The 25,287-nt window shown below is 45.8% G+C and overlaps 1 protein-coding gene across 22 annotated transcripts in view; it reads left to right on the top strand.

Annotated features, from left to right (window-relative positions):
- Madd (MAP kinase activating death domain) overlaps positions 1-25,287 on the top strand; it is a 43,619-nt gene that overhangs the window by 8,484 nt on the left and 9,848 nt on the right. For 6 of the 22 annotated variants that reach the window (XM_029474115.1, XM_029474114.1, XM_029474118.1 and 3 more), the window contains exons 7-29: positions 937-1,017; positions 3,380-3,558; positions 3,875-4,110; positions 4,271-4,427; positions 6,342-6,445; positions 6,538-6,728; positions 7,089-7,342; positions 7,573-7,712; positions 8,756-8,857; positions 10,197-10,256; positions 10,614-10,716; positions 11,281-11,467; positions 11,562-11,712; positions 11,939-12,145; positions 13,806-13,859; positions 14,862-14,962; positions 15,639-15,722; positions 15,986-16,144; positions 18,623-18,725; positions 19,196-19,258; positions 19,507-19,627; positions 19,733-19,838; positions 21,700-21,810. In XM_029474115.1, coding sequence (XP_029329975.1) covers positions 937-1,017; positions 3,380-3,558; positions 3,875-4,110; positions 4,271-4,427; positions 6,342-6,445; positions 6,538-6,728; positions 7,089-7,342; positions 7,573-7,712; positions 8,756-8,857; positions 10,197-10,256; positions 10,614-10,716; positions 11,281-11,467; positions 11,562-11,712; positions 11,939-12,145; positions 13,806-13,859; positions 14,862-14,962; positions 15,639-15,722; positions 15,986-16,144; positions 18,623-18,725; positions 19,196-19,258; positions 19,507-19,627; positions 19,733-19,838; positions 21,700-21,810 — 3,054 coding nt within the window. The remainder of the gene's footprint in view (positions 1-936; positions 1,018-3,379; positions 3,559-3,874; positions 4,111-4,270; positions 4,428-6,341; positions 6,446-6,537; positions 6,729-7,088; positions 7,343-7,572; positions 7,713-8,755; positions 8,858-10,196; positions 10,257-10,613; positions 10,717-11,280; positions 11,468-11,561; positions 11,713-11,938; positions 12,146-13,805; positions 13,860-14,861; positions 14,963-15,638; positions 15,723-15,985; positions 16,145-18,622; positions 18,726-19,195; positions 19,259-19,506; positions 19,628-19,732; positions 19,839-21,699; positions 21,811-25,287) is intronic. The other 16 variants (XM_029474129.1, XM_029474117.1, XM_029474130.1 and 13 more) reach the window with 13 other exon arrangements.

Here is a 25,287-nt window from a genome sequence, read left to right as displayed (position 1 = left end):
TGAGTCCAAGGCCAGCCTGGTCTACAAAGTGAGTTCTAGGACAGCCAGGGCTACACAGAGAAACCCTGTTTCAAAAACCAAAACTAAAACAAACAAACAAACAATTATATTAACATAATCTGCGATGTGAGTGTATTGAACCTCCTGTAGAAAGCTTACTATATGTTCATTAATCAACTTTCAAAAAGGGCTGGTGAGATGGTTGCTGACTGCTCTTCCAGAGATTCTGAGTTCAGTTCCCAACAACCACAAGGTAGCTCACAACCATCTGCAAATGGGATCTGATGCCCACTTCTGGTGTGTCTGAAGACAGTGACAGTATATATACATACACACACACACACACACAACCTGCACTTGCCTCTACCTCTGACAACCTGAGTTCAACCCCCAGGACCCCAGGACCCACATCGTTGACCTCTGTCCTCCACACATGTGACATGAATGCCTCCTCCCTCCAAACACAAATAAATAAATGTAATAAGAAAAAAATTGAAAGTAAGTTTAGGGGCTGGAGAGATGTCTCAGCAGTTAAGAGTGCACACTGCTCTTGAGGGGGCCTGGGTTCACATCTCAGCACCCCCCGCATCAGGTGCTCGCAACCCCTGTATCTCCAGCTTCTGCTAGCATCCGCACTCGTGTGCATACCCACATGCAGATACCCATAACTACACATAGCTAAAATCAAAACATAAGTCCCCCAAAATAAAGCAGATATAAAGAAAGAAAATATGATCATAATTCTAATTTGGAGATAGTCACCAATGTTATTTAGGCATGTAGGTATAGCTATCAATCTCTCGTGTATGTATAGTGTAACATATGATACCATTGTGTCTATCCAGTCTCCCTATGCATGGTGTTTGCTCTGTGTAAGCAGAGCTCCTTGACAGTCCATTCTAAGCTGGTGTCTTTTGTTTCTTTTCTCTGCTGCAGGTGATTGCCCCCACCAATGCAGAAGTGCTACCCATCCTGCCAGAACCAGAATCATTAGAGCTGAAAAAACACTTAAAGCAGGTAGGCAAGGAGCAAAAGAGAAGTAGGGGAAGGGTCTGCATGATGGCTCAGCAGGTAATGGCGCCTGCCATCAGCTCTGACAGCTGGGCCCATAGGTAGGAGAGGGGACTCTTCTGAGCCATCCTCTGAGCCCCACACGTAGGCTCTGGCACACATGTGCCATGGCACACATGCAGACATACTCAACACAGAGTAAGTTAAAGCGTCACACATTTTTGAAATACAGGAAGTAACAGATGACTTAAGGTTGCTGCAGGGAGGCAGCTGGTCTAAGAACCCTCAGGTGGCATAGGCTTTCTTTGCCTTGAATGGGCTTAAGAAGAGGTTTATCTGAAGTTTGTGTAACAGGATAAATCTTAGAAAGGTTCTTTCCGACTCGCTGTTTGCTCTGTTGCCCTGTAATGGACATGAAGCTATCTATGTGCATGTCTACTCCAGGTCACCGGAAATCCCTGCAGTCAGGGTGGTGGGATGGTGGTGGGATGGGTTGTGAGTTTGAGACTAGCCTGGCCTACCTGGTGAGATCACTGCAACCCAAACATACAAAACCAAAACCATCCTTCACTTTCTGTTTCTTGTCATAGCTGCCATTATTTCTCTTTATAGCCTTCCTTTAGTCTTATGAGGTGGAAGTTAGAAGTTTGGACAAATTTGCTTCTTAAATCAATTCCAAAGTCCCCATAGATGCCCTTTTTAAAAATCCCTTTCTTTGAGGAAGCCCTTCCACCCATCTTTTATTGATTGATTTCTTTTCTTCTGCATGCGTAACAGTTCCTGAAGGTAAAACGCAGCAAGGCTCCCTTCCCTTCCCTGTCGTATGTATTATGTAGGACCGCCAGCTGTGCTTCTAAGGAGCCTGGTCGCATTCAAAAGCTCTTTAGAAGTCTCTCTGTGTTGTCTGAAGCCCCTGGTAGCTCCTCTAGAATCTAGAGTCTAGATGGTATTGAACTGAACTGGGTCGTTCTGCATCTGTTCTCAGCTCACTTGCCTCATCCTTGCTGATGTAATGTGATACCTCGTTGCAGCAGAGTCTGGTGAGAGTTGCAAATTCAAAAAGTTCTATAGCGGTCTTCTCTTGCTGGGTTTTCGTCCTTGATGGCTGCTTAGGAATGACTAATGTAGGGGCTGGAGAAATGGCTCAGTGGTCAAGAGCACTGGCTGCTCTTCCAGAGAACCCAGGTTCAATGCCCAGCACCCACACGGCAGGTCATAACTGCCTGTAACTCCTGTTCCAGAGGATCTGACACCTTCATACAAACATATATGCAGGCAAAACACCAATGCACATGAAATAAAAACAAGTAATCAGAAGCAAGCAGATTTGTGAGTTTGAGGCCAGCCTGGTCTACATAGGGAGTTCCAGTATTACATAATGAAAACTTGGTTCAGAGAAAGAGAGAGGGAGAGGGAGAGAGAGAGGACTAATTTGAAGAGAGAGTGCTCTATGAATGTATGCCAGCTTACTACAGGGCAGTCCATGAACCAGCAGCATTAACACCTGGCTTCACTGAGATCACAGAATCACACGGATGCTTTGATCCCGCATATACTGTGACACCAGCCCAGGTGACACCAGCCCAGGTGATTCCCGAGCTCACCCGCATTTAAAAAACACTGCTGGTTCAGATCAGTGGTTTTCAAAGAGCACCACGGAGTCACTTAGGCTAATTTAAGTTGGGAACTTGAGATTCTGGGTTTTTGTTTTGTTTTGGGGGTGTTGTTGTTTTGAGACAGGGTATTAATATATAGTTCTGACTTGGAGAGGCTCTGGTTTTTGTTGTTGTTGGCAGTGGTTGTTGGTTGTTTTGTTTGTTTGCAAGACAAGGTTTCTCTGTGTAGCCCTGGCTATCCTGTAACTTGCTCTGTAGACCAGGCTGGCTTTGGACTCAGATTTCCCTGCCTCTGCCTCTACCATGCTGGGATTAAAGTATGTGTCCACTGTCCAGGAACACTCTGTTGTTTTTTATTTTATTTTTTTAATTTTTATTTTTTATGTCCTTTGAGTAGCTCTGTTTTTACAGTTCACTTGTTTATATTTCTATGTATATTTCAATTTGAAAATCACTTGGCTAAAATAAATGGAAACTAAAAGTTGTCTTGAACTTCAATTTTATTTAAAAATGCCTTGAGCTTGTTTGACTTAAGATGGACAGCTATATAATTCTGCCTGATATTTGGATTCTTTTTTTCCCCAATATATAGACTTTAAAATAAATTGGTCATGATTTTCAAATGAGCACAGTTCTTTGTAGAGAACGTTTGATCAGAGTGCCAGGTGAAGACCTTAAACAGCTCTCTCCTAGGAGCTGAGATGGGCTGTCTGAGAATCTGTCTTGTATGAGGACTTCTTATTATTCCACAGGCCTTAGCCAGCATGAGTCTCAACACCCAGCCCATTCTTAACCTGGAGAAATTCCACGAGGGCCAGGAGATCCCGCTTCTCTTGGGAAGGCCATCTAATGACCTTCAGTCCACACCTTCCACTGAATTCAACCCACTCATTTATGGCAATGATGTAGATTCAGTCGACGTTGCAACGAGGTAAGACCATGAGTCCTTAAGTTTGTTTCTCTGATCTCTTGGGTTTGGGGGGGACTACTTCTGAAAGCCAGACTTACCTTATATATAAAAATGTGTATGGTATTTGGTTATATTTTCTACCTTAGCAAAAGTAAGGAGAAGAAATAGCTCATGCTCTCAGCATGAAGAGAAAGGCTGATGGTTCTTTAAGATCTCTCCATGATGGTGGTTGAAACCTGTTAAGTGATGGTGTTGGGAGGTGGCCTAAGACCTTGGATCATAGCTATCCTAACGATACAGGGTATGGGTCTTATCTCTCCACCCGCTTCTTTCCCAGAGTGGCCATGGTACGTTTCTTCAACTCTGCTAACGTGCTGCAGGGCTTTCAGATGCACACACGTACCCTGCGACTCTTCCCCCGGCCTGTGGTAGCTTTCCAAGCTGGCTCCTTTCTGGCCTCACGTCCCCGGCAGACTCCCTTTGCTGAGAAGCTGGCCAGGACTCAAGCCGTGGAGTACTTTGGAGAATGGATCCTGAACCCTTCTAACTATGCCTTCCAGCGGATTCACAACAGTGAGTCCACCTGCCCTCTGCCTGCCCCTCATTGCATTTGTCCCTTGATGGTCCTGCCTGTGCCTCTTCCCTCCCTCCTTGTTGCTTTAGAACCCCCCCCCCACACACACACACACTTTCTTCTTTCCTCTACTGCTCACTGCTTCTCCTCTTTGGGTAGATACGTTTGATCCGGCCCTTATTGGTGACAAGCCAAAGTGGTACGCTCACCAGCTGCAGCCCATCCATTATCGAGTCTATGACGGCAACTCTCAGCTGGCCGAGGCCCTGAGTGTGCCACCGGAGCGCGATTCTGACTCCGACCCCACGGAGGACAGGTTAGCAGTCCCTTGTTCGAGGAGGCAAAAATCTCGTACCAGTTGTAGCTGTGAGTCTTGGAAGCTCTGCGTTATATTTTAGCCAGATTTCTTCTTTAAAAAAAGATTTGGTGTGTACGTTTGTGTGTCTGTGTGTGTGTCTGTCAGTCAGTCTGTCTGTCTGTCTAGTGAATACATATGTGTGTGTGTGTGTATGTGTGTGTGTGTGTGTAAGCCAGGAAAGGGCATGAGATCCCTCAGGGATGGAGTTCCAGGACTCTGGGACACCTCTCTTGTTAGGTGAGTGCTAGGATCTAAACCCTGGTTCATGATTGTGTAGCAATCTCTCCTAACCACTGGGGTCTCCTCCTTCACCTTCTCCTCCTTCTTTGAATATTTTTTATTATGTGACAGTTTTATACATACATATACTATATCTTGGTCCTACCCCCTCCAGCGCCTCCTCCTTCTGCCCCTCCCCTCCTTCTCCTCCCTTCTTCTTACTGTGTGTGTGTTGCTCTTTGCCTGCTTGCTTTTCTTTTTTGAGGTAGGATCTCGTGTAGTCCAGACTTACCTTGGACTCAATGTGTAGTTTATGATGACTTTGAACTTCTGATCCTCTGCGTCTGCCTCTGGAATGCTAGGGTTTCAGGTATACACTACCACACCCAGTTTGTGTGGTGCTGGGAATGAAGTCCAGGGCCTCCTGCCTTCTAGGCAGGCGCTCTATGACCTGATCTACATCCCCAGTCCTTTGTTCGCTAGGTTGCTTTTTGTGGGTTTTGTCAGTCTCTTAGTATTTATTTATTTATTATTTATTATTTTATTATTTTGTGTGTATAGGTGTCTTGCCTGGATGTATTTGTGAGCATCATGTGTATGCCTGGTGTTCGTAGAGGGAGGAAGATGGCATTAGATCCCCTAGAACTGGAGTTACAGTTAGTCATGAGTGCTGGGAACAGAACCTGGGTTTCCTGAAAGTGCGGTAAATGTTCTTAACTACTGAGTCATCTCTTTAGCCCCTCGTCTGTTTTTGTATTTTGAGAGAGTTTCATTGTATAGTCTAGGATGCCCTGAAACTCACTCAGTTCTCCTGCCTCGAGTTCCCAAGTGCTGGGATTTTACAGGCATAAACCACCATCATCGCTCCGACTGGTTTCCATGACATCTAATGTTATCTCATACTCTGGCCTTGAGTTAGCTGTGCTCCTCTTTGTGTTTTTGTAAGAACTGATTGTGGATTCCTCTGTCTTCCCTTTCTGATTTTATTTCTTTTTATTTTATTTGGGAAAAAAAGGTCTCCTGTGTCCTAGACTTGGTTAGATTTACTAAGGATGACCTTGAATTTCTATTCCTATTGCCTCTAGTTTCCAAATGTTGGGATTATAGGAGGGTACTGCTCCACCTGGCTTCTACTGTGCTAGAATAGAACCCAGGTCTTCCTGCATGCTGGGTAGTCACTCTACCAAATGAACTACATCTTCAGCTTTAAAAACAATTTATGGGGCTGGTGAGATGGCTCAGTGGGTAAGAGCACCCGACTGTTCTTCCAAAGGTCTGGAGTTCAAATCCCAGCAACCACATGGTGGCTCACAACCATCCGTAACGAGATCTGACTCCCTCTTCTGGAGTGTCTGAAGACAGCTACAGTGTACTTACATATAATCAATAAATAAATCTTAAAAAAAAAAAAACAATTTATGGTGTACGTGTGTATGTCTGTATGTGTGTGTGTCTGTGTGTATGTTTGCATTTGTGTGGCCCTGTGTGTATATGGAGGTCAGATGACAACTTGAGGGAGTTGGTTCTCTCCTTTTACCACGTGGGCCCCAGAGATCAAACTCAGGTTATCAGGCTTGGCAGCAAGAGCCGTAACAGCCTGAGCTGCCTGGGTCAGCCCCTCTCCCTTTCTTTTGTATTGTTTTGCCTCTGCAGTGGCAGTGATAGTCAGGATTACGATGACTCAAGCTCTTCTTACTCCTCCCTTGGGGACTTTGTCAGTGAAATGATGAAATGTGACATCAATGGCGACACTCCCAGTAAGTACGCTGGGGATGTCTGGCCAGTACAAGCTAGGCGGGGCTTGGGTTTGGAGCTGAGGTGGTCTGTACCTCTTGGTCTCTCTTGGTAGATGTGGATCCTCTGACGCATGCAGCCCTGGGAGATGCCAGTGAAGTGGAGATTGACGAGCTGCAGCCCCAGAAGGAGGGAGAGGAACCCGGCCCAGACAGTGAGAACTCTCAGGAGAACCCTCCACTGCGCTCCAGCTCCAGCACCACGGCCAGCAGCAGCCCCAGCACCGTCGTCCACAGTGCCCACTCTGTACGTGAGCACTTGGCAGGGTGGGCGCATGGTGACAGCCACTGTTTAGGATGTGGGCCTAAACTGTTTAGGATGGAAAACCTTACTGCAGCTGTTGGCTTGCCTTTTTCCATGTTTTCCCATCTTCTTTCTCTATAAGCCTCTGATATGACCTGGAAGAAGGTCATTGGACTTCTGTTAAGGTGTCACTATTAACTACTTATATAGTCTGTAAGTCCAGTGATCAAGAGTACAGTAGCTTTTCCCATATATTTCATAGGCTAGGAATCTGACAGGTTTGGTCTGCTCCACTGAACTGAAACTATGGGTAAGTCCCCACTGGACATCGGGTGACCACTCTTTGTTTAATGTGACTCCTAGGAAGCTGCTGACTCTACAGAGATGGGAGATAAGGCCGCAGCAGGCATCTCCAAGCCCCTCCCTCCCGTGCCTCCCAGCATTTGCAAATCTACTGTGGACAGGAGACAGACAGAGACTGGAGAGGGGTCAGTGTGCCAGCGAACCTATGACAATCCATACTTCGAACCCCAGTATGGCTTTCCCCCCGAGGAAGATGAGGAGGAGCAGGGGGAGAGCTACACTCCCCGGTTCAGCCAACATGTCAGTGGCAGTCGGTGAGAGCCTGGGCATCCTTTTTAGATGGGCGACTAAGGGACCCCACTGCAGTGACCGTGGGCAAGATTACTCAGAAAGTCTACAGACTCTATTCTGCCAGAGGGTAGTTGTTTGAACTAGGGGGACTTAGAAATTATGGGATAAGAATGGCATCTGCAGTATAGCATAAGGCCCACTCCCAAGATAGGTACCCCTGCCTGGGACTCACAGGTGGCACTGTGCATTCAAGGGCTCAAAAGCTGCTGCGGCCCAACAGCTTGAAGCTGGCAAGCGACTCAGACGCAGAGTCAGACTCGAGAGCAAGCTCTCCCAACTCCACTGTCTCTAACAACAGCACCGAGGGCTTCGGGGGCATCATGTCTTTTGCTAGTAAGTACCTTCAACTTCTGGTTCCTCTGCTCCATTTTCTTTAGGGCACATGTTGCTCAGAACTTGAGATGTAGGGCTAGGTTGACATTAGTCCTGATTCAGATCATTGGGGAGATACTGAATGAAGTATTTTTAAATGAGGTAAAAGAAACACTAACCAAATTAGTCATTATATATATACATATATACATACGCACACATATATATATGCACACACACATATATACATATGTATGTATATATATGTGTGTGTATGTGTGTGTGTATATATGTATATATGTGTGTGTGTGTGTGTGTGTATATATATATATATATGTGTGTGTGTGTGTGTGTGTGTGTGTGTGTGTGTATTATGTGTGTATGCCCACACATGAATGTACCAACAGGTCACAGCATACATGTTGAGGTCAAAGGACAACTTTCGTACCCTGTGGCTCCTCAGGGTCAAACTCAGGTTGCTAGTTTTGGTAGCAAGTGCCTTTACTCACTGGGCCATCTTTGACCCACTCACATATATGTATTTCAGACATAATGGAATATTAAATATTACATTTAGATCATACAGTTTTACATATACTTTGTGGAAATATTTGTTTCGGATATGCCTTTGCCTGGTAAGGAGCTTTAATGAACATGTTTAAATATGTATGCAGCTGATTTTCACGCTGACTTTTAGCACCTGAGGCTAGAATCTCTCATAGACTGTAGATTGACACAGGCTACTGAGAGCTACCAGAGAGGATGGTTGTAGCTGTAGGTGTCCTGAGAAGCCAGGTAGCAATTGTACTTCAGAGCTAAAGATAAATGAACCACATGAACGAGATGTGGATATTGTCACTGTACGCAGCCTGAGAAAACTAGGACTGCACTTTGAGCAGATCTATCTGGGGTTTCTTTTTTTACCCTACATTTCACTCAATCTTTTCTAAGATAGGGCAGAGAGTATCTATTTGGGATGCTGTTAGAGAGGAGGGAAGTGCCAATGATGGAACAGTCACTTCTGAGGATGTGGCATCCTCATTTTCATCCCCTTCCCTTTGTAGGCAGCCTGTATCGGAACCATAGTACAAGCTTCAGTCTTTCAAACCTCACACTGCCCACCAAAGGTGCCCGAGAGAAGACTACACCATTCCCCAGCCTGAAAGGTAACTACAAGTCTTCTTTTGTCAAACCAGGTTTCTCTGAGAGATGTCAGACATGTGGGTGATTGTCAGGAGCCTGCGCACCATGAATCATTTGACTTGGCTGCTGCCTCATTTTGCTTATCATGGCTTTTACCGCACACTATAGGCACTAAGTGGTTGCAGATCGAAACAATCTTTGTAGCTGGAGGAGGCCCTGTTATATCAGTAGGACAGTGGTGGTATGGGATTGCCACTGCTTTGGGGAGGACCTTATCAGAAGTATATGCTAACTCAGGATAATCAGCTGCCTTCAGTCATCTTCAGATGCCTACTCCATGACCTTGGGCAAACTTCCCAAGTTGCTGGTCCATGGGAGGAGGACTATGGGCAACGTAGCAGCATTTATAGAAGCTAGCTTTATATGGCTTCATGCCAACTTTTGGTCTATGAGTGGTATTGATTGGCTTCTAGGGTCAGTTCAGACCTTATTTCAGTTTCATCTGTGATCTTTGTAGCTTGAGGGGCTTTTCCCAATTTAATTTGGCTTCTGTTTGTCATCTCTGGATATTGTGCTGAAATATTTAACTATAATAGTACATACAGCGAGAAGCAACCATTTTCTTGATACAGGGCTTTTACGATGTAGAGCCCCTCACACTTAGAATCCTCTTTCCTTAACCTCCCTATACTAAGATTAGAGACACGTACGGCCCATCACCTCCAGCTAGAGGTTTCAGGAACCTAAGGAACGTTCTTTAGTGCGGTGGGGATCTGAAGTAGGTGGGTGAAGGAGGCAGAGTAGTACAGAAAACTAACCCATGTCGCCACAGTGAGTCTCAAATGGATGCTGGAGTAGCGATGGGAAGGTGTGGGGGCCTCTCTGGCTTTCATCCAGTGCATTTGAAGGGAGGAGTGATTGAAACTCACTGCATGCCATGCTTCATCTCATGTGCTGCACCTGGCCTTCCCACCCATGCCCCGTCCTCACTACGGCTCCCTGACTTCCCTGACAGCATCTGCAAGATGTCTCTCTTGTGGTTACCCACAGGCCCTCAGGATCCCTGTGCTAGATATTCCACAAAAACAAGCGTTCCCTCTTTCATGCATGTGCCTGTTTAGTATCTGTGTCATTTGCCTTGCCCCTGGCTTTGAGAGGTCCCAGGCCTAAGAATGTTCTTTCTTAGAGCCGTGGTTATCTCCTGGTCACTTGGCTCCCAGCTTTGACGTGCCCAAGAATCAAGGCTCTACGCACTTTCCAGGCTTTGAGAGAGAGCTCAGATGGTCTGACTTACTGTTCCAACAATGGGTAGAGGGTTTCAAGTATTGTGCTGCACCTACTAATTGTGTATTTTTGTCCCAGTATTTGGGCTAAATACTCTAATGGAGATTGTTACTGAAGCCGGCCCTGGGAGTGGTGAAGGTGGGTCTTCCCCGTGAGCTGTGCATGGCCTTTTTGTTTTTTCCTAGCAACTTCTCTGCCTGCCTGAGGGCCATCCTCCTCATGGAGCAAGCAATGTCACAAGAGTGACCTGCCTTGCGTATCCCCCATGACACCCATGCAGCCCATGGGGCATGCTGCTGGTGCATGTGGAGTGGCCTCATCTCCGTCCCTATCTCCTGCACATTGCCATGGCTGCTTTCTACCTTTGTGTGATGTTCTGGTATCACCCTGCCCAGCCCAGCTGGATAAAGGGTGTGGACTATGGCAACCCAGGGGTATGATAACGTGAACCAGACTATGCCAAAGATGTGTCTCAATTCTACCTTCCCAATTTAGGAAACAGGAGGGCCTTAGTGGACCAGAAGTCATCTGTCATTAAACACAGCCCAACCGTGAAAAGAGAACCTTCATCCCCACAGGGCCGGTCGAGCAACTCTAGGTAATAAATGGCGGTTCACTGGTTTGTTTGTTTCTTGAGGCAGTCCCATTATCTCCTACAATGCTTCCCTTAAACTCAGTATGTAGTTGAGGATGAACTTGAATTGATCTCTACTTCCATTCCCAAGTGCTGGGGTTACAGGCATGCACCCTGCACTTAACTGGCAGAACGGTTTGAAAGTTCTCACGCAGAGGGAATGACTCCTGATTTTTATTTTTATTTTTATTTTATTTTTGAGGAATGTTCAAGATTGGGAGAGTAGCTCTCAAGATAGTAGATTTAATCAATTTTCAGTCATCACTTCCCCATTTTTAGCCAGTCTCCAGGCAGCAGTTTATGGTGTGGTTTATGGCATGGAGAAAGGGAAACTGCAGGAGTGTGGGAAGTTGTCAAACGAGATCCTGGGGGTGGGGGGTGGGGGAATGGGGTGTGGTGGTCATGAGCGTCTGGAGACTCAGCTTTGTGCTTTTCCCTGGGGTGTATCTTGTCTGGTGAAGGGGGGGAGGGCATTGGTTGCTCTGCCAAGGATCAGATGACCACAGAAGTGGTTTGTGGGCCCTGTAGCGAGAACCAGCAGTTCCTGAAGGAAGTAGTCCATAGTGTGCTGGATGGCCAGGGAGTGGGCTGGCTCAATATGAAGAAGGTACGCCGGCTGCTGGAGAGTGAGCAGCTTCGAGTCTTTGTACTGAGCAAGCTGAATCGCGCAGTGCAGTCAGAGGATGACGCCCGGCAGGATGTCATCCAAGACGTGGTAAGCATCTGGGCAAGGGATTGGGATCAGCTGGGCAGAAGAGTGTGGATGTTAGAGAGAGGTTGCTAGCTCTAGGTCCTGGCTCTTGTTGCAGGAGATCAGCCGGAAGGTGTACAAGGGGATGCTAGACCTCCTCAAGTGCACAGTCCTCAGCCTCGAGCAGTCCTATGCCCACGCAGGTCTGGGTGGTATGGCCAGCATCTTTGGGCTTTTGGAGATTGCCCAGACTCACTACTATAGTAAAGGTAGGGATGTACCTGCTGTCTCCCTGTCCGCTCTGTCACACGTCGGGATTTTGATTTATATGTAAGAAACATAATTCCTACCATGCAAGCCAAGGCCTTAGCTGTGCTTCCCTCTGTTTGCTAACTGCCCCACATCCTCCTGTACCCCGCCCCCATCTCACTTTTCTGACCTGATTCCTACTTGATATCTCTTGTAATCACTTTTTGTATTTGTTCCTTTCCTCAGAACCAGACAAACGGAAGAGAAGTCCGACAGAGAATGTAAATACCCCAGTTGGCAAGGATCCTGGTCTGGCTGGCCGGGGGGACCCAAAGGCAATGGCCCAGCTAAGGGTCCCTCAACTGGGCCCTCGGGCACCAAGTGCTACAGGAAAGGGTCCTAAAGAACTGGATACCAGAAGTTTAAAGGAAGAGAATTTTGTAGCATCTGTTGGTATGTATTATTGTGTTTGATATGCCAAAATGGGCCTGGCTTCTTAACTATCCCTCCATTCTCTCAGTTCACCCAGAATCCTGACTTTCTCTTCCCCATGCTTGCTTTTTAGAGAGGGGGATAGGTCTTTGTCCACTTCCAGGAGCATTTTCTTACCCGCATCTGGTCTTCCTGCTCGCTCCTAGCCGCCTCACCAGCATCTTTGAAGAACAATGGAAGTTTGCGTAGAGACCCATGGGATGCAGTGCAGGCAGCCTAAGCTGTATTCTCAATCCCTTTCGAATTTGCATCTGAATTTCCTCACATAGAGAAAACACGTTCCTGGAAACTATTAGGAAATATATAGATACATCTTTGGGATGTAAAATTATGATCATCTGGGTCTCTGCATCCAGTTTTCCCCCATCCAAGCATTACAACACTGCTCTGGGATGTGTTCCGTTTTGGCATGTTTGGGTTCTAGACTCCAAAATCACAGATTTCTGAGCCAGCTCTTCTTTCTGCTTTCCACCCCAGACTTGACTGAAAACTTGCTTATGTTTGGAGTTTCTCTGTTCACACTCTGGTGTCACCTGTGTTTGGTGTTTCTCGGTTCACACTCTGGTGTCACCTATGTGGCTCACTCCTACTTGACTGTGAGTCATCTAGGCTGCTTTCCTGTGGATGCTGACCCCTGGTCTCTATGCTCTGCTTTCAGCTGGTGCTTCTTTGCCATGACCTCTAACCATTGTCCTAAGTTCTCAGAGGAACGAAGCAGCTCTCTTCTTGGGGCATCTCCGGTTCTCTGGTTGGCAAATATTCTCCTAGAAGCTGTAGTAAAACCTGGCTTTCTCCTGCCTGATCTGATGCCCTAGAAAAATATTGATCTGTTGTCCTGAAAGTCTTGACTCTACTTGGTCAGATCACTTCACTATTAGACTCTCTGTCGCCTCGTCTAGAGAATGGCGAGACTACACTAAGTAAACTCTGAAGTTCTTCCAGGAAAAAAAACTGCTCTGATTGGTATTTCCTGTGCTTTGTATTACTGAGAAGTTAGTCTTGACCATTTTCCGCTCTCTCTCTGTTACTTCTGTTGGAAGCAGTTTTCCTAGATACTGACTACAAATGGGTCTCTTAGTTGAGAAGGCAATAGCTCTAAAGATAAATTTGTTTTTTTTGGTGGCAACAGGAGGGATGCTAACTGAAAGCTTGGCCTCGGTCCAGTCCAGGAGTCAAGCAGATTTCTGCTCATGCCTCTGAAATTCTTGGCCTGCTTGTCCCGATTGTCTCTCTTATCTGTAATTTGTAAGCGTGGCCGTTGCTCAGCTTGTTTGGCAGAGAGATCACAGTGTGGTAGAAGTCAAATGATCTCTCTCCAGCCTATTTAGGGCCCAGTTTCTAATACAAAATACAAGGGTCTCATGGAAGAACCCTTCCAGCTTAAAAATTCTGTAGTGTTTACATTGGGAGTAGGACTAGAAATTTAGAGGCTTCAGTTCATGACTTCAGGGGCAAAAACTGGATTTTTGATTCCTCAACCCTACCCAAATTAAGATATCTTGGTATCTCTTAGCCAATAATGCTGTGTCTGAAACGGAATGAGCATGGGCGGGGTGGTTCCGGTCCTTTGACAAGTCTGACTTTCTGTCTTTCTCTCCTGCTTGCATTGCATCTGGGGTAGAATTGTGGAACAAGCACCAGGAAGTGAAAAAGCAAAAGGCTTTGGAAAAACAGAGTAAGGAACGAATGCCCCTTCCTGTCCCCCAGTCTCCCATACCTGCCAACTTCCCAGGCCCAAATTGGGGCAGGCTCCCTTTGTCGGCCAGCCGCACTCCACATTTGTTCTTGGGTGGAATTTGGAGGAAGAGTGGTAAAGACAGGTCAGAGACTTCCTGCGGGGAGGGCGGTGCTGCATTTGGATTGAAAGCAGGTAGGTGGTGTGTGACTCCTAGGTGTATGGTGTGTAAGCTACTCCTTGCCCTCCCTTCATTAGCAATCAGGCGTCTACTGAGTAAAAGACCCAGACCTTGGTTTTCTCTTGCTCTGTAGCTGGTGGGGAGAACTTCTGCAGAATGCAGCGCCCCTCTGTGACTGATACCTCCCTCACTGTTAGGCCTGTGGGCACAGTTGGCAGAGATGGTTGCTGTCCCTCTGTGTTGAGTCTGTAGCTTCCCAGCTCTCTCTAGTGGCTTGCCTAGGCACACTTTCTTGCTTTCTGTTGTTCTGTCCTTCTGCCATACCATCCTGGGTGGGTGAGTTAAATAGGGGCTTTTGGTTTGTTTGGTTTTTTTTTTTTGGTCTCAAATGTAGATGGGTGGGGGAGACGGTGACCATGGAAACAGTGTTTCCTTCTTTCTTTTGGCCTAATCATTTCTGGCCTCCTTTAGACACATTTGTCAGGAGTCACTGAGCGTCTGAGGATACTTTAATGGTCTGCTTCAGGCACAGGTGAAACTCTAACTTTGGGTGCCATGGAATGGGGTTTGTTTGTGGAATGTTTTATCTTAGGATGATTTACTCTGAATTTTCTCAGGGTGAGAAGATGGCTGCAGAGACCCTTGGCCAGGTCTAATGTACTACTTGGTTCTTATGGCTTCTGGGACCTCTTCTCCTGGATCCCAGTGGTGGGGAGGGGGATTCAATGGCTAGGGGTGGAGCAGGCTCTGCTGCTGGCCCACTCCTTCACCAGCCTGCCCCAGCTTCTCTGTGCTGAATAACACAAGTCTTCCCTACTCAGGGCCAGAGGGCATCAAGCCTGTCTTTGACCTGAGTGAGACAGAGGAGAAAAAGTCCCAGATGAGCGCAGACAGTGGTGTGAGCCTGACATCTGCCTCCCAGGTTTGTAAGAGCCTTCCTGAAGATTGCCAGGAGTAAATTACTGTCTCAAAGTAAGACACACACACACACACACACACACACACACACACACACACACACACACACATTTTGGCAGTGGGAATTAAATTCAGGGTATACATTCGAGATAAAGACTACCACTAAGTTATACCATTAATCCTCAAAATACTTTTATAGTTAAAAAGGAAACAATCTCAAATATAACCAGTAATAAGGAATACTTAATAAAGTCATGAAATGTAATACTACAATTAATTGTGTTTTCAAAAATTTAGCAACACAGTATAACTTTGTGTGTGTGTGTGTGTGTGTGTATGTGTGTGAGTATATGATACATCTATGAGAGGGAGGGTCTTACTGGTCTAGCCTTGGCTGGCCAAGAATTGTAGTCCCAGCTGCCTTTGCACTCACAGAGATCATCCTACCTCTGTCTCCCAAGTGCTGAGATTAAAAGTGTGTGCTACTCTGTCCATCTTGAATTTAGTAGGAAATATACTAAACATAGAGCTTAATGTGGGCAGTAGACTTATTCTTTTGTTTTTTACAATGGGTATTTATTTAATGTGTTATTTTATTTAAGTTCACACAACCCATTTAAGAAAAAAAATTATTTGCTCAGGATTTCTCTAGAACTAGGTGTGTCTTCATGTTATTTCAGAGGACTGATCAAGACTCTGTCATTGGTGTGAGTCCAGCTGTTATGATCCGAAGCTCAAGTCAGGATTCTGAAGTTAGCACCGTGGTAGGGGAATACCACATTGGCCTCTTTGTGGGTGGGGTGTGGACTTCTCCCTGGAAGGGCTCCTTCCCTTTGATCTGCTCTTAGTCTCAAATCAGCTTGATCCTCATGGGTGTGTGGACGCAGGATGTCACTCATTTTATAAAGAAGTGTATGGGAAAGTTGACACACCTTTAAAATGATTCTTCTCCTAGCCGTCTAGGGTTCTAGCTGGCATAGGGAGTCCCTCTCTAGGACTGTCCCTTACTGCCTTTTGTCTTTCCCAGGTGAGTAATAGTTCCGGAGAGACCCTTGGAGCTGACAGTGACCTGAGCAGCAACGCAGGTGACGGGCCAGGAGGGGAAGGCAGCACCCACCTGGCAAGTTCCCGGGCCACTCTGTCCGACAGTGAAATCGAAACCAATTCTGCTACAAGCACCATCTTTGTAAGCTCTATATACTAACCAAAGAACATTTCTTTAATGGAAGAGGAAAGTGGTTTAGAGACAACAAGAAGGAAAAGGTGGGGCTGGAGGTGTAATTCAGAGGCCGAGCACCCTTGTGCAGGCACTTGGTCCTGCAGAGGAAGGAGGAGGCCTTCCCATAGTCCTGAGGAGGCCTGGCTCAGTGGGTGGCTCTTTTCTCTATCTCTCTTTCCAACTGTCTGCTGTTTTGCTTCCTCCCTCCCTCCCTTCCTTCCTTCCTTCCTCTTCCTTTTCCTCTTTTTTAAGACAGTCTCACTGTGTTCCCCAGGCTGCCCTCAAGCTTGTGAACCCTCTGTTTTCGTCTCTCAAGTGCTGGGATTACAAGTGTGTACTGCCACACCCAAATGACATAAATCCCCGAGCTCTTATTTCTCCTGTCTGCTCTGCAGTGTATGCCTGCTTCTTTAGACAGCGTTATCTACTTTGATCCCCGTGCCGCCTTATTAAGACGACAGTGGGTATTTTCCACAACAGCTTTTCAGTCCTTTTGTCTGGAGAGGACAGTGGAAGATAGGATTCAAATGAAGTCATTTTCTTACTACTGGTGCTCATCTGTCTCTAGGTCCTTCTATATGTCTGTTCCTAGAAGAGCCAATGGAGACTGAGATAGAGTTAAAAATTAGCAGGGTCACTCAAGTTAGGCCCTCCTGACTCATACTGAGTCTACACAGACTGTTTTAATAAGAGTATTTGAGAAGTCCTTCCAGCTGGGTGTGGCGGCTCATGCCTGATGTCCTTCTCAGGGGCTGAGGTAGAAGGATCTTAAGTTTGAGGCCAGCCTGCTACATGGTAAGACCTGGTCAAAAGGGGTGGGGCCCAGGAAGATGTCCCAGCAGGTAAAGGCTCTTGCCCTCAAACTTTGACAACCTGAGTTCCATCCTTGGAACTACATGGTCAAAGGAGAAAACCAACTCCTAAAAGGTGTTTTCTGGCCTACACTTGTATGCATAACCACAACCTGCACATCACCCCCAGGACACATGTACAAATGAATAAATGTTACTTTAAAAAGTCTTTTGAGGGCTCAAGAGAGGCCTCAGCAGTTAAGAGCACTAACCACTCTTCCAGAGGTCCTGAGTTCAATTCCCAGCAGCTACATGGTGGCTCACAACCATCTGTAATGGGATCTGACGCCCTCTTCTGGTGTGGCTGAAGACACCTACAGTGTAGTGTACTCATATTAATAATAATAATAATAAATAATAATTAATAGTCTCTTGAAACCTTTTTAAAAATCCCTTCATTGTTGGGGCTGGAAAGATGGGCTTAAGAGCACTGACTGCTCTTCCAGAGTCCTGAGTTCAATTCCCAGCAACCACATGGTGGCTCACAACCTTATCTGTAATGGGGTCTGATGCCCTCTTCATCAGAAGACAGTGACAGCGTACTCACATATGTATAAAATAAATCTTAAAAAAGAAATCCCTTCATTGTGCTTTGATTCTGGATGTTAAGACAAATGTGAGAGCCAGGTGGTGGTGGCGCACACCTTTAATCCCAGCACTTGGGAGGCAGAGGCAGGCGGAATTCTGAGTTCGAGGCCAGCCTGGTCTACAGAGTGAGTTCCAGGACAGCCAGGGCTATACAGAGAAACCCTGTCTCGAAAAACAAAACAAAACAAGACAAAACAAGACAAATGTGAGGTCATCCCTGTAAGATGCTGGTGGCCATGTGTTACCTTTCCTGGCTCTCCTCACCACACAGCCCTAACTGTCCTGTGCTAGGGAGCAGTGGAGGTGAGAACTGTGTGAGTGTGATGTAGAAGATGTGGGAGGTTGAGAAAGGGGATCAGTAGTTCAAGGCTAGCCTCAGCTTTATAACAAGTTTGAGGCCAGCCTGAGCCACAAGATCCTGTCTCACACCCTTACCCCACAAAATAAGGTAAAGCTTTTTATGTCAGGTATCGTGTTGGACCCTCGCACATACAGACACTTGCACACACATGTGATCATGCGCACACACACACACACACACACACATCCAATATAAAGCAATTCAATTAATCACTTCTCCAATCCTATGGGGTAGATATTATAATGTTCCTCTTATAGACAAGGAAAATGATCCTCAATCACTACAACATTAATAAAAAGCAGGGATCTGACCCATGGCCAGTCTGACTTCAGACTCTGTGTTCCTTCTGTTGTGTCATGCTACTGCAAAAGCTAGAGGCATGCCCAGCTTTAAGAGAAAGCACTACAGAGACTAAAGAATAAAGGTAAGTCAGAACAAAGACTTCATTTCTTGCTTTAGGAAGCAGTAACAGAAAATAGGGTTATTAGGTTGACTTTTGGCCAAGTGTCGTAGCATAAGCAGGGAAGCTGTGTTGTTAACGGATGATGCCCACCCAGTGCATGAGCCTTTCCCTGAGGTGCCTGGTTCACTTTGTCCCTCTTGGTTGGTGACTCTGGCGTCTGACCTACCGTCTTGTCTTTCTAGGGTAAAGCCCATAGCTTGAAGCCAAAGGAGAAGCCGGCTGGTAGTCCGATTCGCTCTTCCGAAGACGTAAGCCAGCGAGTCTATCTCTATGAGGGACTACTAGGTAAGAAATAGACTGGCAAGGCCCCTTGCGTTGGAAGAAAGCTGGGCTCAGCCATGGGAGAGGGTGGCACCAACAGCTGCTGCTTGGCTTCTTATTAATTTCAATTTTGGTATCGGATGGCATCTTAAACTTCTTTTAAATATTCATTTATTTAGTGGGGACAGGGGTGCATGCTACGCACACACATGGAGATCATGGGATTTTAGAAGTTGGTTCTCTCCTTCCTCCCTCCTCCACGCGGGCTCCAGGACGGAACTCGGATCATCAGGCTTGGCAGCACGCATCTTCACCCACTGAGGCCTCTCAGTGGTCCAGATAGCATCTTAAAAGCTGAACCCCGGGAACCTGTGGGATAAGCAGGGGCTGAGAACTAGATGAAGCTGGGCTTGGGTGTGACTCACCAGGCTGTGTCTTTCTGTCTCCTTTCTTTCCTCTTGCTACCATGTTCCTCCCTGCTCACAAATTGGCAGGAAGGGACAAAGGATCCATGTGGGACCAGCTAGAGGATGCCGCTATGGAGACCTTTTCTCTGAGTAACTGCCTTTCTTTGTGTGATGTGCTCATCCCTCCTGCTGGGGAGGGGCAAGGCCTCACGTGGAGGTCTCTGGGGTTGGAGGCAAAATGTATTAGATCTGGGAGAAAGCTTTGGTTTCCATTGCTCTGAAATTTGGAATGACCTTGTTTTATCTGGGGCTTACTATCTTTTTATTTAGCAGCTACATTCCTTAAATGTTAAATAAGCCATGCTCCCCACCCGAGAAATAAACCTTATTCTACACAGGCAAAGAACGTTCTACCTTATGGGACCAAATGCAGTTCTGGGAAGATGCATTCTTAGATGCCGTAATGTTGGAAAGAGAAGGAATGGGTATGGACCAGGGTCCTCAGGAAATGATCGACAGGTATGAGACTTGACAAAGACCTGGCACTGTGCCTCCTCAGTTCCTTCCTCGTAGTCCTGTGTTCTCCTGCCTGAGAACTAACTTGTGCCCTGGGCTTCTGCTTAGGTACCTCTCCCTAGGGGAACACGACCGGAAGCGCCTGGAGGATGATGAAGACCGCTTGCTGGCCACACTTTTACACAACCTCATATCCTATATGCTGCTGATGAAGGTATTGCTTATGTACTGATTGATCATATTGCTTATGTCCAACTGTTACTGGTGCTGGAAGGGCAAGACTAGGTCTAGTGCCTACATTTTGGACTGGTTGGAAAGCTGCCAAAGTATCTGACTGAAAAGTTCAAGGCCCCTGTGGCAGCTTGCCCACTGTTCCGTTAACTGGAGCTGCCAGGCTGTTTTGTTACTGAATGTTGTGAAAGTCATTGATTGTCACCTGTTACTGGTTTACTTTGAATTTGATGTATTCCCTTTGCTGAGCTGTTTTAGGATACAACAGAGCTCTCCACAAATTACAACTGATTTAATACTCTTTTTTTTTTTCAGTAGTATATTCTAAAACCTTCAGGGGCTCAGAATTTATTTTTGAGCACCAGCCCTTTGTCATGTAGAATTTTCTGTAGCTAGAAAAAGCTGTCTACTGGCATGATGGTTCATGCCAGCAAATAAGGCACTTGAGAGGTAGAGGCAGGAGGATCAGAAATTCAAGGCCAAGCTTGGCTATAAGTTCGAGACCAAGTAAAACTATATAAAATCTTGTCAAAAAAGTATCTGCTTATTAACAAAGGAGTGGTAAGTCTAGTGTGAGTTGTTTGGGCTTCATATTTATAATTGTGGAGAAGTGTATTGCAAATTATCAAGAGAAGTTCTTCTCTGAAGGAGAAATGTGGATTTGGATTGGTGGTGGCAGAGAATTATTGTGAGAATGAGCCTCCCTGAGTTCTCCTTAGCTTTTATTTATTTATTTATTTATTTATCCCTTCTTGCTCCAGCCTTGCTCACTCCAGCCCAAAGATTTATTTAGTTAATTTATGTAAGTACACTGTAGCTGTCTTCAGACACACCAGAAGAGGGCATCAGATCTCATTACAGACCGTTGTGAGCCACCATGTGGTTGCTGGGATTTGAACTCAGGACCCCCGGAAGAGCAGTCTTAACCGCTAAGCCATCTCTCCAGCCCTCTCCCTAGCTTTTAAATGTGAAGGGATCAGTTCCCAAACACAGAGACAGATTCTGTGAGCCTTTTGACTTGATTGATTTTTGTGTCTTAGTTAGGTTTCTGTTGCTGTTATAAGCATTATGGCCAAAAACAACATGGGAACAGAAGGGCACATTGGCTAACTGGTGATAGTCTATCATCAGGGAAAGCCAAGACAGGGACCTGGGAGCAGGAACAGATGCAGACACCATGGAGGAGTGCTGCGTATTGGCTTGCTCAGGCTGCTTTCTCAATAGACCTCTACACCAACCTGCCCAGGGAGGGCACTGCCCAGTGAGCAGCTAGGCTCTCACATCAATCATTAATCAAAAAACAACTCAGAGGCTTATCTGCAGCTGCAGGCCAGTCTTACAAAGGGATTTTCCCAATCGAGAGTCCTTCCCAGATAACTCTACCTTGTGTCAACTTGACAAAAGCTAGTCAGCATTCCTGTATTGTAAGCTTTTCTTTATGCTTGAATTCCATTTCCCTGTGGTCAGGGGTGGATGGTGGTGCTTACCTGCAAGGTGTCTCAGGTACTAGCGTCCCACTTTACTGTACCTGTGTTACTGTTTATAAATCATACTCTAAGAAGTCTTTTTGGGGAGGATGTTATGGTGTTGGTAAAGGATGGGAGGAGGTGTCTCCTTGATGTCCAACTCTCTAAGAGCCACTTTCCTGTAGAAGCTAGCTAGAGGCAGAGACAATCCCCAGCATATGGACAGAACACACAGTTGAAAGTGTTCTGCCATAGTCAGTAACATAGTCTTTCAGAATTCCATTTCTCTCAGGTAAGTGGAAACTGATATTTTCTTGTCTCTGCCTCACTTCGGAAGGGAGCAGAACCTTTATTAAGACTCCTGTCTTGGCTTTACAGGTGAACAAGAATGACATCAGGAAGAAAGTACGGCGCCTAATGGGAAAGTCCCACATTGGGCTGGTGTACAGCCAGCAAGTCAATGAGGTGCTCGATCAGCTGAACAGCCTGGTGAGCACATCGGAGCGTCCCTTTTATCCTGTGTGTCTCCCTGCCTATACAGTGCTTTCACACTAAACATGTCTGCCATGCTGCTATGCAGCCCAGTTAATGCCTAGTTTAGAGGAGAATCGGTAGTTACAGTTAGTAGTTTAGAGATGGGTAGCTATAGTTAATAGTTTAGAGAATGGGTAGTTAGAGTTAGTAGTTTAGAGAATGGGTAGTTAGAGTTAGTAGTTTAGAGGTGGGTTGACCTCAGAGTCACAGAGATCTATCTGCCTCTGCTTTCTGAGTGCTGGGATTAAAGGTGTGAGCCACCAAAGACCAGCTAAGATGCCTTTTATTACTTTTTAATATTTGTACCAAAACTCAAAAGCAGTCTTGAATAGACTGTGGCACATTACTATCCTGACACTGAACTATGTAGCCCCACCCTCACCTCCATGCATCCTGTTCTGTAAAAGAGACAGTTTTATAAGCTGGGCATGGTGGTGCACGTCTTTAATCCCAGCATTTGGGAGGCAGAGGCAGGTGGATCTCTGTGAATTCAAGGCAAGCCTGACCTACAGAGAAAGTTCCAAGACAGCCAGGGCTCCAGGCCTGCACAGAGCAAAAAAGACGGTGTTTGGTAAGATAGCTCAGTGGGTAAAGGCACTGTTGCCAAACCGGACAACCTAAGTTTGATCCTTGGGACCCACGTGGTAGAAATAGAAAACTGATTCCTGCAAGCTGTCCTCTACCTGCACATGAGCTTCATAGCACATGCCTGCCCACACACAGACACACTACCCACCCACCCACACTCACACAATGAATAAATGAATTAATAAGTAAATAAAATATAATTTAAGGACTAAAGAGTTGGGTCGGTGGTTAAGAGCACTTGTCTCAGCACCCATGTGGTGGTTCACAACTATCTGTATCTAGGAGATCCGATGCCCTCTTCTGACCTCTGAGAGCACCAGACGTGCACATAGTGTACATAAATACATACATCCATATAAATATTATATATATATATAATAAGTTTTTAAAAATTAAAATAAAAAGCCTAACAGTTTCATGCTGAATGTGATGAGCCACACCAGTGATCCTATTACTTAGGATTTATTTATTTTAGCCTAAAACTGGGTCTTATCATTTTTTAAAATTTCAATGTTTTATGTGTATTTGTTTGTCTGCATGTATGTATTGCACCACATGTGTGCCTAGTGCCTAAGGAGCACAGAGAGGGAGCTGGATTCTGAAAGTGGAGTTACAGCCAGTTGTTAGCCACCATGTGGGTGCTAGAACTCAAATCCCAGGTCCTCTGGAAGAAAAGCAAGTGCCCTTAGCTGCTGAGCCATCTCCGTGGACCCTAAAACTGACTTTTTGAAAATTACATCTTAAATAACACAAGGAGGATCACAAGCTTAAGGACCATCTGGCTTATACTGTAAGACTGTCTAAAGAATTATTTTTAAAATCTCCTGGTTTTCTGGGGCATGTTGGTGCATGCCTTTAACCCCAGCACTCAGGAGGAAGAAGCAGAAAGATCTCTGAGATCGAGGCCAGCCAGATCTACAGATCGAATTCCAGGACAGCCAGGGCTGTTATACAGAGAAAACCTGTCTCAAAAAACGAAAAATGATAAACAAACAAACAAATCCCTCCCAGTTTCAGGACTGGAGAGATGGCTCAGAGCACATGCTGGTCTTGCAGAGACCGGGGCTTGATTCCCAGCACCTACACAGTGACTCACCACCATCAGTAACTCCAGTTCCAGGAGATCCAATGCCCACCACTGGCCTGTGTGAGCACCAGGCACACATGTGTACACATGTGTACTTTTAGGCAAATACTCATACATAAAGTAAAAATTAAAAAATTAAAAAGCCAGTTTCACTTATGAATGTTCTTGATGAAACAATGAAAAATCACTTTTATTAAATTTTAATCATTGCCCAGATGTCTCTTTAATATCTTGTGACAGAATTGGAAGGATACACAAGCCTTTCTGCTGCCAACCCCGTGTACTGGTTGTTGTGAGGAAAAGGTGTCTGTGATAAATTAGCTTTGTTCATGAAACACCATCTTCCCTCTGGATATTAGGTTGAGTTAGCAGACACTTTTTTAAAAAGTAATACAGTGACTGGTTCTCTGTTTTTTTAAATTTATTCTTCTCTCATATATTACATCTCAACTGTATCCCCTCCCTCCTGTCCCCCACTTCTTCCCCCTGACTTCTCCCTTCCCTCAGATCCACCCTGCTGCCTTCCCTCAGAAAAAAGTAGGCCTCCCAGGGGCATCAGTCAAACAAGAGACAATAAGACCAAGCGCATAGTCTCACATGGAGGCTGGATGAGGCAATCCACTAGGAGGAAAAGGGTCCCAAAGGCTGGCAGAGGAGCCAGGGACAGTCCCCGCTGCTACTGTTAGGAGTCTAAGAAGAACACTAAGCTACACAACCGTCACATATATGCAGAGGTCCCAGGTCAGGCCTGTACAGGTTCCCTGATTTCTGTGAACCACTTGAGCCCCAGTAGTTGATTCTATGGGCCATGTGAACTAGTTCTTTTAAGATAGATAGTTGGCAATATTGGTTGCCAAATTTTTAAATATGAAAAAAAATGAGAATTTTGGAGTTTTGTTTGTTTGTTTTTTTTTTTTTTTGTTTTTGTGTTTTAAAGACAGAGTCTCACTATATAGTCCTTGTTGGCCTGGAACTCACTATGTAAACCAGGCTAGCCTCAAACTCACAGAGATCCACCGACTTTTGTCACCCAAGTGGTGGGATTAAAGACATACATCACCATGTCTGGCCAGCTTCCCAGTACTTTAAGGCTTTTCTAGTGAGATTAATGATGTGATGGATATGATTTTAAAAATAAGATATACTGAAGTATTAATATTTGGTTACTATCTTTCTAATATACTGTGTGATATTCAAATACAAATGAGTGCAAATTTTCTACTCAAGGTAGAAAAAAACAGGCGGGCTTTCCTGTAACTGTACCTATGTCCATTGATGTGTTTTCAGATCCACTGCACCTCTCAGCTGCTGTCCATAATGCTGCTAATCCCAGTGCAGGGGGTGTGTGGGAGGGGGGAAGGGAGGTGTGGGACGGAGCAGAGAACTTCAGGGAGCTTGAGGCCAGCCTGGTCTAGAGAGCAAGTTCTAGGCCAGCAGGGTATAGAGGCCTGCTTATCTGGAAAGACCTTTAGATCTCGCCCCCTCACCCTTTCCAATGCCTACCTGTGAGGTCATATTTTCCTTATGTTCCTCAGCCAAAGCCACACACTACACACTCAGTAGCTTGTGTACACAAACAAGGATGAGAATTTAGTTGTTTTTTTTTTTTTTTAGTTTTCTCTCCCCCCACCTCTTACTCTCCTTCTCACCCCTTCCCTCCCTTCCTCCCTCCCTCCCTCTCTCCCTCTCTTCCTTTCTCCCTTCCTCCCTCTCTCCCTCCCTTCCTTCCTTCTTTCCTTCCTTCCTTCCTTCCTTCC

The sequence above is a fragment of the Mus caroli genome, chromosome 2, assembly GCF_900094665.2.
Source record: "Mus caroli chromosome 2, CAROLI_EIJ_v1.1, whole genome shotgun sequence".
In the NCBI taxonomy this organism is placed as follows: domain Eukaryota; kingdom Metazoa; phylum Chordata; class Mammalia; order Rodentia; family Muridae; genus Mus; species Mus caroli.
Note: the sequence above shows the minus strand (reverse complement) of the source record. Positions and strands in the feature narration are given on the sequence as shown.